At 43.6% G+C, this 12,987-nt stretch overlaps 1 protein-coding gene across 9 annotated transcripts in view; it reads right to left on the bottom strand.

Annotated features, from left to right (window-relative positions):
• LOC117206322 (nuclear receptor coactivator 2-like) overlaps nucleotides 1–12,987 on the bottom strand; it is a 126,957-nt gene that overhangs the window by 42,916 nt on the left and 71,054 nt on the right. The window contains exon 1 of one of the 9 annotated variants that reach the window (XM_033445554.1): nucleotides 8,059–8,870. The exons of the other annotated variants lie outside the window; for them this stretch is intronic. Coding sequence (XP_033301445.1) covers nucleotides 8,059–8,075 — 17 coding nt within the window. The 5' untranslated portion in view covers nucleotides 8,076–8,870. Of the gene's footprint in view, nucleotides 1–8,058; nucleotides 8,871–12,987 lie in introns of those variants that run through there. 9 annotated transcript variants of the gene reach the window in all.

Raw genomic sequence — 12,987 nt, 5'->3', positions numbered from 1 at the left:
AAGTTACGGGGTCAGATCGCCAGAGGATTCTCACGGTTCGACGACAGTCTCGAATCAAGGAACGATGTCGACGACCTTTTTCTTCTTACTTTTCGTTTCTTTCAAGAATTTTTGCTCCGATAGTAAATTATCTTCGCGTTTTAACGTTTCAAATTCTATTTTCAATTATTTCTATTTCGAGCTTTAAAAGCGACATAATAATTTGTTATCGGATTGCTGTCGAATCGATTCAAATATAGCGATAACGCGTGTTAATAAACAGATGCTAGATACCTAAATTGTATAGTTTTTCGTTCGAATCGTTTTAACTTTAAAATTTTCCAGCGTTAATTACGTAGAAATGATCGATTTCGTGTTTCGACGTTGCAAATTTTATCGAAAGATATCGTTGACAACGATGAGTTTCGCTTAGCGTTGCGAGTTTGTAGCGCTGGTTAAAATTCATTCTTTTTTTTTCTTTTTTTTTTTTTGCGGTACATTGTACACCGAACGTCGAATTTCGAGTGAAACGACGCGGGGTGACTGAATATGCAACGATTACGGTAGCTACGGCTTTTTCGCAATCAGAATTAAGCAATTAATCCTGACTGGATACATGAATCGAGATATTTCCGATGTCGTACTTTCACCTGCAGGTATTTTAATATAACTTTAAATGTCACTTTGTAATTTTGTATTAAAAAACGAATGACGAATAACACGGGCCGGCAGCGCGTTGTCGCAACAACGTGATTTCTTTAAATGAACGTTTAACAATTTCCGTATCTTACGATCGGGGAGAAAAGGTATCGAAAGGAGATGAAACGATAAGAGAAAAATAACGCGTAACTCAATGCAAGGAAATATTTAAATATACCGGCCTTATAAATTATACGTTGTTACGTAAACGACATTTTCGTTTTATACTTTAACGGAGTACAACGCGCTACATGTTAAAAATTACGAAGAAATTTGTTTAAGGTAACGTTTGAATCGATTCGCGCGTAAAGAGTATTTTTAATCGAAACGAAATATTTCCAGCTAAAATCGAGTTGGCCAAACAGCGCCTAAATATTAAAAAGGATAATATAAAAATAACAGATGCTCGAAACAATTAATTCGAATCTTTTGCCAGAACGATAGAGTTTCCTGAATATTTCTTACATTTTTTTTCACCGCGGAGTATGCAGGATAGAGAAAAGAAATATTTCGAGCGAACGCTATCAGATCCAACGGTGGCTATCTAAAAATGCAATGATACATGTACCATTCAATTTAGAGAAACGAGGAACCATCCTTTTCAGGGACGAGATAACGGTACCTCTATTTATCATACGAAAAACCCTGGAGGGCTATAAACCGCGAGAAAAATTTTGTCGTATCGTTTTAATACGTAGCTTCGGAGAGAGAATTACGCGTTACGAAACGTTTCGTGGATTTCTTTCGTTTGAAATTAAACGCGAAGAAAAACAGAGAGCAAACGAACGATAGAAAGAAAAAGTCGATGCGATAATAAAAATTGAACGAAATTCGATCGATACTCGGCTTTCATCGACCCAATGGAACATTTTATCGAGAATCTCAAATGTTGTGCGACGTCGTTCGAATTCGATTCGAAGCTAATCGATATTTAATAGGCTCGTTAGAGCGCATAGTTTTACAAAAATTGGGAAATATTTATCACGAAAATCAATTTTCCATCGTTTAGCGTATGAGAGATAGTTGGTTCTAGTTTCGTATCTGATACACGTAAAAATGAAGCACGCTTATTACGTATTACGTAACACGATACAGAATTGAAAGCTGATAAAATTCAATTAATTAAAACTTCGTTTGAAGTTATTGATTAAAACCGAGTGGGTTAATTAAAAGTAAGTTTAATTAATTTCCTTGATGAAATCAGGCTACTGCATTTTAATCACCAATACTTGAATCAATACTCGATTAAAAATAAATTCTGACTGTAGATCAAGTTTCGCTCGAGAATTCAGTAGCAATGCGACGATCGATCAAGTTGCGAACGATTTACGCGAATTTTCTTTCCGATCTACTTTTTTACGCGTATTACATATAACGTGGAATCTTCAAAGTAGAACGAGACTGGTCGATCGAAAATCCACGTTGCATTTAGTAAGAAATGAAAACTCGCGATAATTTAGTTTCGTGAAAGTATCCAGAGGTATTGCCGATTCTATTTGTATCCTACGAAGCACTATTCATATCCCTACGCAAAGCACAAAGTACGAATTAAAGCGGAGAGTCGTAAAATCGAGCAGCTCGCGATTAATCCAAAATTTGATCGGTCTCCTTATGACACCAACGGTAGGTACCGAGAGAAAGCTAAATTAAAAATGAAAAACAGTTCGCGATCGTTGACCGACGTTTAATATTTTATCAGACGAGCGACCAAATAAACGATTGACAAATTGGATTAAAAAGCAAGATCTGAAAACTCACGGATTATCGAAAACGTGGTGAAACCCGACCAACCTCGATCTCGTCGAGCGCAGTCCACGTCGGTCTCTCGGAAACCAGCGACAATTTGACACGGTGCGCGGTCCGAGAAATTCTCGGGTAATTTCTCTCGCAAATATAGCCGGTTGGACACGGGCGCGTTACAAAGGAGCAAATTAGACACGTGCGTTGATCCCTCGTCAGGCATTTTGACATATTTGCTACTCCACGTCATCTAATCACCTCCGCCACGCTAGCCAACGTTCGCAACTAAGTTGCCAACCTGATGTCGTTACGATAATACGACACAGCGAGCCGAGAGAACCGGACGAAATCCAGTTGGCATTGGCGCGCATTGTTTTCGGAAGTGGGACCATCCCGCGTGATAAAACCAGGCTGCTCGCTGCCTGGCCCTGGTGAATCGTGACCTTAACGTCACGGCCCAGCGCGCGGAATCGAAAGCAGCTCTTACGATACGACTCATTCCTCCTCGATGCTTCCTTCCTTTTGTCTTCCACTCTTCTGGTTCCGCGTCGAGGTGACGCAGCGTTCCGTACGTGAAATAAAACGAATCGATCGAACAGCAAGATATAATACACGGCGATGATTTTGTGTAACAGTACAAGAGAAACTTTGTACTTTGTATATTAACCGTACCGCGTTATGCGAATCGTTTCCATATCGCCGATCGTATTTTTCCTATCGTCGACAAATCTCCGTCGAGCTTCGACGTCTCAAGATCTAACTCGTGACCGAATTAAAATCATCGACGGCCGGGACTATCGAATCGTGTCATCCCCTTCGTAGAGAAACGGGGGCGGTTTGAAACGAAATAAATTGTCGGCGAGAAGGCGAGGCCCGGAGCTATAGCCCCCCTTGCAGCCCTTTAAGCTGCCTCTTTTAATCCGTGCTTGCCTCAAATTTCCACGGAATGATCAAACTCGTTGTATATTGTTACGCGTTGGTCTTTAGTGTAATAACGAAACGACGAAAAGATATCGTGCGTACCGTAGGTCCGGTAAGAGGAAATATCAAGAACGAACAAGTTTCCTCGATAATTTCTAAATATTAGTGTTTATTACAGTCGATAAGACAAGTCGGATAAAAAGAAGTTCGTGATCGTCGATCGATTTACCGAGAAGCTTAAGAGACAGATAATTGACGAATCGGAGGAAAAACGGAGCTATCGATCGCTAATGGTTTTTAAAATAGAGCTAGATGTGTATTCGTGAATGAAAATCGCAATTATACGAATTGCGCATATTTCGAAACAGATACGATACAACATATACGAGTGGTAATTATTGATATTCCGATCGGCCAATCCATTCGCTGTCATAAAATATCGCGAGATGTTATTACTTTCCTATTCCTATTAACTGTCTAATTTTTCTTGACACCGTGCAAGTGTTTTTCGTATTCTCGTTTAATTCCAGTTAGGTATATTTATTTTCGCTTTTCAAAGTAATATAAATAGCCGTCGAAGATACCGCTTTGGATCCGAATTAATTACTTATTTTCTAACTAAAATTCCGATAGAGGAAAATTAAAATTTACGTTGCGGATAACCAAATATTGTCGCGAAAAGAACGACGTATCGCGCGATCAGAAACTTACGGTGCATCGTAGTATGGAAGATCGGTTAATCGTATAAAGCGAATTCGCTCTTAAATCGAAGGAAATAAATAATTTTCCATTGCAAAAATAAAAATTTCCTGTGTTTTATAATAATTACACATTGCCGGAAAAATGTATATACTCGACGACAGAAAGGTATTACTTATCGTATTACCATAATGCGGTTAATTTTAGAAAATTGCTCGAAGCTTGCCAAGACGAAAATGTAACAAAATGTAAGAGGCACGATGTAACCTAACGCGCGTAATATCCAGAGATTTATAAGACGCCTCCGACGCATCATCTTCGCCGTGGACGCGTGTTTAACCTGGATTTAAAAGTTCCGCAACTGCATCACGTTTTTCATGAAACGACGTTCGCGCTTACACCGTTTGTGTTTAACGAGACAATAACGTGTTTTCACGAGGCGCGTCGTTATCACGTTTGTTTTATTAGCAGACCGACTGTCGCTACGCGTGCAACGAAGCTAGCAAATCGTTGCTGTAAGGCTTACGTTACATACCACCGATGAAACGTACGTGTCGTTTGGCACAGCAAGCGTAGAAAGTTAGCGCGATAAACGACGAAAAATTACGCTCGTCGACGTAACACGGCCAGCTCTTTTTATCGGACCTGTTTCTTTCCTCGTTAAAGTATATCTGCCTGTTGCTTTTTCTCTAAGGGCTTTATTTAAATTTAAGGACACACCGTCCAACATCGTTCCGCTCTTCCAGCCAGCATTTTCGCGTTTCGCCGCTTTATTTTATCGGTTCGTTCCCCTAGCGAACCAGCAGAACACGCGCGGCAACAGGCTGTCTATCGAGAGATCGCCGACTAGTTATCTGGTAACGTTCCTCGGGCGGCGCTCAAATATCGCCGAATAAAAGCCACGCCGTAAACACTGCGGAAAAATTGTGATTACGGGTATTCGTTGAAATTGCGCGATTCCGCGTGCAGATAGCCCTCGGGTAAAAACGTTCGAGATTCAGGCAGGCTTAATTGATAAACGCCGCGAGTAAAGGTTAATTATAGGAGGGACGAGCCCTCGGAGGAAATTCATCGTGCCCGGCCAACCGATTCCATCTATCGTCCTTCTATTTATCCTGTCACTCGATCGTAAGTTTGGTCGAACGAGGACCAAAGTCTCTTCTCTTAGGCTTATCGGTAATTTCTCTTGTTCTCGTTTCTAATCGCCAGTTTCTTTCTCTTCGTTGAAAGACCATCTTTTAACGTTTAGGCGACACGCGAAGGTACGACAGGTGATCGATCGAATAAATTTAATCGGGAAGAAACGAAAGAGCAAAACCACTGGAAATATTCGATATATGGCCGGAGATAAAATATTTAAGATTCATCGTAAAAGTAAGAATTTGAGAAACTAATCTCGTAAAGAAGAAAGAACGATAAAATACCGATATAAAAGCGATATAAAGGTAATAAAATCTTTTCAGAACTACGTCGTTCCTTTGCTTTTGAATTAACTGTTAAAAAACTAGCTCGATAAAGTTTCTTCTAGACGCTGATTCGTAACGTATCGAGGAATGCAAAAAGTAGAATCGTAGGTGAAATTTTTCCTAATAGCGGCGCAGCGGGGGAACGCGAGATGTTCTACTTCGTGATTTGCTTAACAAGTGACAGCCAGCACGAGCAAGAAAGCAAAAGCGCGCCGAGAGGCCTCGACAACAGTTCGCTTAACGGCCTCGCGTTCACCGAATCGTTTCGATCATCTAAAACCGAAACGAACGTAACTATCGACTAAAAAGGCGAATGACAAGGAAAAGGAAAGATAAAGACAAAGAAAAACAGGGCTGTAATCTACGCGTGTAACTAATCGATCCGATGTTAACGCGAGTCGTACGTTTGATACGACTATTTTGCAAATAACACAATGATCGATGAGGCCGGATCAACGTTTGCCAGCTGGCTGTGAATATTCTCGTCAACTGCTTCTCCATTCTATCTATCTATCTATCTATCGTTAATTGATATTTAACGACGCGATAATTTCGCTAGTACGACGGAATACCCGATATCGATATTTTCTTGCCTATTATTTCAAATCGTTGCCATCGTATTAGGAAAAAAGCGTAAATTACTTTCTCAACAAATTTATTCCATGAAATTTCAGTGAAATTCCAGTAATAAACAGCATCGGAGAACGTTTCTTTGGTAAAATCAGTAGCGCGGCTGATACAAAAAAGCGCTATCGGGTTAGAAGATTGTGACAGACCCTTCTAAATGTAAATTAATCCGTGCTCGAGGGCTCGATCATCGTGGAACATGTTTCGGTTCGGATACGTTCTCCTTTTTTTACATTATCAGAAGATTTAATCGTTTCTCGTTTCTTTCGTCTCACAAAGACTCTGGTTCAGTTTTCAATTTGCATTTGCCTCGCGTTACACGCAAAAAGAAGTCGAACAGCGAGAGCAAGTTCGAGCACAAAAGCATCGCGTGTTCGACAGAAAGTCGATCGACGCGTGTTCGCTTTGCCTTCCTCTCGTGCAAAAAAAAAAATGTTCGGTATCGTTTACGAAGAAACGAAGGAATATCGCGAATATTAATAAAACGTCGTCGCCCGCGGTCGCGGGTGAAATTACCACGATTTTCCACGTTCTCCGATCGCGATCGACGAGGCAAATCGTTGATAATCTCTCGAGGAACTACCGACGCGGCCAAGCGACCGATAATTTCGTCGGATTGTCCGTTCTAATCGCTTTCGTTAGCTGTTAGAATCAAATACGTACAAAGGGCACGCTGTTCGGATATGGTAAAATCGAAGATGTATTTGCCAAAATTCGCGGAGCAAGTAGAACCGAAATTTTTATGTATCTAGAGATAAGAGCACGATAACTTCGAAAAGGGTATGTATTTATAAAATTGGCTGTGACCTCGATGTTAAATTACAATCAATCATCGATTAAAGATATCGCGAAACGAATTTCACTCGATTCTTTTAATCTCGTTTTACTCTGCCTTTAGAAACGCTCGCTGGATCCGACTGCTTAACTCGGTCTAACTAGATCTGATTTCTTTCGGCGTATAAGTTACGTTACTCGCCAACCGATATCAAATAAATGCATAATTAAGGTTAAATACAATCTATTTGCAACCTACGTTTTGTAACGTTTACGTAATCGTTCAGTCGTTAAATCGCGTAAAGTTAATTTGTAAACGTTTGCGAATTCGCGAAGCGTAACTAATCAATAGCGAGAAATACGCTTTAGTCGAGAAACGTATCGTTTGATTCGTCGATTTTATAAAAATATTTATAGAATCACAGCGCTCGTTGCCTTCGCAGGAAAATTTCTTTTCGCCAGAATTTTCCACGGATTTTGAAACGATCTCAAAACAAAGGTTACAGCGTTCGTTGCGCGCAAACGTCTCGTAACGAGAGACCCGTGAAAGAAGAGAAAGAGAAAAGAAAGGAAGAAAGAAAAGAACGGGGAAAATCGTAACGTTTCCACGAGGAGCGTGTAGAAGAGGCAAGGGCCGAGGAGAACGTCGGCGGATCGAAGGCACTCGACCTTGATATCAGCTCGAGAAAAACGATTGTTTCCGTTCTGCGCGAGCGAGACGCGTCAACGTCGACGACTACGTCGTCTCGAGGCAACGACAAATTTTCGCGGCCGCAACGCGCGCCGTGTGGTTCCTTCCAACGTCCTAATTCTACGTCAGCCATCTACGTCGAATCGGCTGCTGGGTAATCAATAATTTTTGCGCGCGAGAATGCTTCCCATTCTCGTTGCCAGAGTTGGCCGCGTTTAAGCAAACAGCATATGCTCGTCGTAGCACGCTCGTCTATTCGCTGTTTTGCTTATCTCGATTACGTTTCCGAATCGTTAGAAACGGAAGAGAGAGAGAGAGAGAAGCACGACGCTAAAAAAATCCCTGATATTCGTCACGTGGACCAAGGTACACTGTCTCGTCGAATCAATCGGTCGATCGATCAACGTTTCGCATAATTCGTCGTATATAGTAAAAGAATTACGGCTGGATTTTCTATCTTACTTTTCTCCAAGAAGCATCCTCGCGGTGCCACGAGAGACTCCAAGACACGTCGACACCCAGAGACCTCGTTTCCATTCCACGCCGTTCCACTCCTAAACATCCATCGCAACTTCCAATCGTTTCATCGTACACGCGAACTTCACGCACCAACGAACTCGTTTGCGTTCTCCGATCACCGCGGAGACCGGATACTTTGTGTAGACGCGATGGCGAGGAGCGAGAGCGGAAGATTACGCGGGTGGATCGAGCTACGATCGACGAAGGAGGCAGACGGAGGGAAACGGAAGTTGGAGAAAAGAAGAAAAAGAAGGCAGAAGGCAGAAGGCAGAAGGGAGAAGGAAGAAAAAGAAGGTGACCGTAAAGGAGCACACCCGCGGCAAGAAGAAGCCGGCGCTCGCTGCTTCTGCCGACGTCACCACTTATCGCTAGGAAGAACACCTTGCATCACTAGCGGCGGCGTGTATCCACGCAGCCGTCACCCAGTTGTCACGCAGCAACGTTCCACGACTCCCCTCTTCGAAGCTGATGCGCGCTGCCTGGCTGTTCCCCGAGGTAGCTCCTCTTCTCTTCTATTCTCTCCTTTCTTCCAGCGCCAGTCGCAGAAGCGACTATCCGCGCGCGCACTCACTCGAGCTCGCCTCTCTTTGCGCAACAATCGCTCACCACCGTCGCCGTCGTCGCCACTGCCGCCACTGACGATCGCGCATACATCGCGTGTTTCCTCTTTCTCGACGTGTGCGCGCGCTCCTCGCGACCGTCGGCCTTCGGTTCCTTCGCCGCGTGTTTTAAAGTTGAACGAGCGAACTTCGCACGGATGCTCCGACACACACACGCTCTCTCTCTCTCTCTCTCTCTTTTTCTACGTAGCTACTATATACGCGAGAATCGTTGCGAACCGCCTGCTTATTGCCGCTTGGCCAGCGAACGCGCGTCTACTGACAGTACCGACTCACTGACTCACTGCCGCACTGATTCGTCGTATCGCGTTCGTTCAGCTACGGCGCAACGCGCCGCCAACCGACGATTCGTCGCGTACCGACGCCACGTTCCAGCCACGGCCTCTAAAATCAGCTGCTCTTCGCGGTTGCGATAGATCCGTCGCAACTACGTCGTTGCATCGTGACGACGGATAACGACGTATACGCGACTTTTTACGCAGATCGACGAACGTCCAGTTTATCCAACGCGAGCTTCTCGAAATTTACTCTACCACGCGTATCCAGATAACGGAGACAACGATCGTTAGCTAGCGATGGAACTAGCGACGCGAGCGTGGCCTGTTCGAGTCGCCACGGCCGAGCATCGGTCGCTCGTGGGTCGACTCGTATATGCGGGACCTGTACCCGCGTGTAATATAGGTCAGTGGGCCAGGGCGATCATGGCAACACGGACATGCGCGGCGTTGCGCGCACCCGTGGCCCGCCTTGCCAGCCTTCGCGACCGTCCGAACGACCGAGTCGACCGCCGCGTTACGTGCCACGTTTAACGCACCCGACCGATCCTATCTACTCGAGCTTCTCACCTGTTTCTTCCTTTGCCGTTCGTTCCTGCCGTCTCATCGTCGGACAGTCACGCGCGTATATTAATACGTTGCTTACACGTTACACGTCCAGATTGGAACGTCGGGGTAAACTGCAGTCGCGTGCAACGTTGTTCGGTCGACGGATTTTCGTTCGGAGGGTAACTTTACGACGGTAGAGAAGATTTCGAGGTTTCGGTCGGATGCGGACGAGCTGCTCGGGAAAGTGGGTCATCGGTGCGGTCGTGGGTGTTGCTTGTTGGGGATTTTGTGGAGACGATAGATTTTCGGTAGCGAGTAACGTGGGTGGGGGATTTGATATCTGGAGTACGAGGGTGGGGGTGGATTGACGCAATTCGGCGATAGTTTAAACGGCTTGATTAATATCTTCGGGGATGACGGTGTACCTTTTTCGAAATATTCCATTTACCAGGTATAATAATTTAATTTTTTTTTTTCATTTCAATTAAAATTTTCCATAACGAATCGCAAAGGAACATACGTCGAAGTCAATTTTTAATCTCACGAACGCCACAAGAACCAAAATTTTCTCTTCTAATATTCGTCGAATAATTTCAATCTCGCGTATTGACTTCGTCGAGCGCCAATCGTAACCAATCGCCGTTAAATAATTTTCCAAACTATCGAGAGCGTTTCACGTACGACAATTGCTACGTACTTTCGTTTGCTCTCTTGTAAAGATATATGTGTATATACGGTAACAGCTACGAAGCAGAAAGAGGAAAAATAAGCGGAAAGCAAATAAACGAAAGGAAGAGCGATGTATTGCCGTAAAATTACCGGATTACGGATTCACAGTTACAGAAGAAAACGGCGAGCGCAGGAGTCGCGCGAGCTGGATGATGCTCGCTTTCAGACGCCGTAATTGCATACGCAATTACGCTGCTGTATAGAGCGTAATCGACGAAACGACGATCCCGTATCGCGTACTTTCCTCGCCGCGTGCCTCTCCACGCCGGTTTCCCTTTTTCCGTTCATTTTACTCGCTTCTAATTCCCGTGTTTCCCTTTCTGCCTCGGTTCGACGCGATTGCGGCTATTCGAATGTCGCCACGATGGTGCCTATTACCACACAATGCTCTCCGTGCTCCAACCACCCTCGCCCCCGGCAAATGTCTTCTCCTTCTCGCTGTTCCGATGAATACGAAAATTGCCAAGATCTCTCTGCCCGGGCGGCGTCCGCCCCACCGAGATGATAACGATAGTTGGTAATGATAATAATAAATTGACTTTATAGCTCGAAATAAAAATTGTTTAGGGCAGTGGATACGAACGGTACAGATAGAGAATTATATAAAAGAGATAGGAAGAGAAGTAAGAATCACGAACTTTGAATAATAATTTTACGATTTCGTGGTGGGGAAAAAGATGAATGCTAGGGTTGAAACGCAAATCGATCGGAACGTCAGAAACGTCGATAGATTGGAAAAGACGATCTACGTGTATGAGACACGGTAGAGATATCGATACGTTTGAAATCTGAGCGTAGAAAAGGGTTGAGACGCTTTCTCATTTTGACGTTATCGGTGGTCAAATCGAACGTTTACTATTGGCCACGTTAATTCGTTATCTGCTATTGATCTGTCTTATCTTAAGAGGTAATAATACGATTAATTGCTTATATTCGTTTTAAATTAAGTGTCACGCGTTGAAATACGAAATGTACGATATCGGGTCGAAGTATATCGAAAAATGAAACGCGAAACGAGGATGGCTGCGATTCAAAAACGAGAAACGCGCGTTCTCCATACTTTTCTCCGTCGCAAATCGTCTTTGACTTTAATATCTTTGCTCGTTCGACGAGACGCGAAAAGGAGGTATTAAAAATATCAAAAGTTTGAATACGTTTATATACGCGAGACTCGATATTAAAAATACTCTGTATCTAAAGACGCGTTAGAAGGAGAAGCGAAATAAAGATATCGTTTCGTTTATTCCTTCGTGTAGTCTTTCCCATTATTATACGCTTACACAATAGCTAATCCACGCACAGCAGCTCGAACGTTAAAAAGTCAGCAATCTAGCGAATTAATCTTAGCTCGTACGTGGTCTGCGTATCTAGCTCGTTATACACGGTTATCGTCCCTTTTCGACCTCGCGTCCGTGTATCCTCTATAGCTGGGAAAAGATATATTCCCTTTGAATCCACCGCGTTAACGTCAAAGACCTAATTAAATTCCTATCGAGCACGCGTATAAAATTGCAACGAAATTAAATTATCGATAAAAGCAATTATCCAAAGAAAGTTGCCCGACGATCGATTCGTTGCGTATTGGTTTTCAGCAGGTTCCCGGATCGATCGCGCCGCGTCTAATACCGGAACGAAACGAACTTCAACCGGTGTCAACATCGATCCGTATCTACATTTTTAATGCACCGACGTAATATTTTATTGTTCGCCGTGCTATTCTATTCGCCGCGTCGGTTCGATATTGACCGGCACGCGATTTTGCAACGTTGCGAAAAAAAAAGAAAGAAAGAAAGAAAGAAGAAAAAAAAAGTCGTCGACCGCGATCGAAATACGTTACTCCCCGAGATTTCTATATTCGCGAGAAACTTTATCTGGCCGCTGGAAACGCGATTGACACACGGAGTGTCGCTCGCATCTCGAACGTATCCGTCTCTCTTTTTCCTCCTCTTCGTTTTTCTTCGTGTTTTACTTTTTATTTCCTTTCTTCGTCGTTCGTTACGACGATTTTACGCGATCGTGTGTATACAGAAACGACGCTCGGATTACACTTTTAGGTAATCTCGAAAAGGCTGACGAAACACGCGTGTCGAATACTTCGTATTACAGCTTTTGTGTCATCGCGACGCGTGTCAAAATCGCTTCCATCGCTCGTTTCTGTCCGGTTCTCTCTCTCAAATATCGTCCAGTAATTCGCGTTTTTCTCGTTCGTACGTACTATACGTACGTCTCGTATACGTAGGTTATTCGGTTTATTCCATATATCGCGGTAGATTGCGATAACCAAATCGATTTTGATTTCAACGCAACAAAGACGTCTCTTTGATTTTATCTTCGATCCCATCGAGATACATTTTCAATCTCGAGTCGAGCACGATCGAGACACGTTTCTTCCGCAATATCGATACGATAGAAATATTTTTTCCATTCTAATTTCACCGCGACGAACGGATCTCGCCGACCTATGACGACGCGATTATCCCAACATCGTGAAACGGTATCAACCAATATCTTTTAGCAACGTTCTTCCGTTTGGATTTATAGAAAAAAATCAAGGCAAACGGGGTCTCAGCGGTAAATGATTTCGATCATGAAGCGTGCTAAATGTCATACGCTTGTTGCGTTATGCGACAAAAGCGAACGCGCGTATGCTCGTCGATCAGGATGCCGTTTAAACGTCGAAATACTTTCAACGCATCCGG

This window comes from Bombus bifarius, unplaced genomic scaffold (genome assembly GCF_011952205.1).
Source record: "Bombus bifarius isolate JDL3187 unplaced genomic scaffold, Bbif_JDL3187 scf7180000008006, whole genome shotgun sequence".
Classification (NCBI taxonomy): domain Eukaryota; kingdom Metazoa; phylum Arthropoda; class Insecta; order Hymenoptera; family Apidae; genus Bombus; species Bombus bifarius.
Note: the sequence above shows the minus strand (reverse complement) of the source record. Positions and strands in the feature narration are given on the sequence as shown.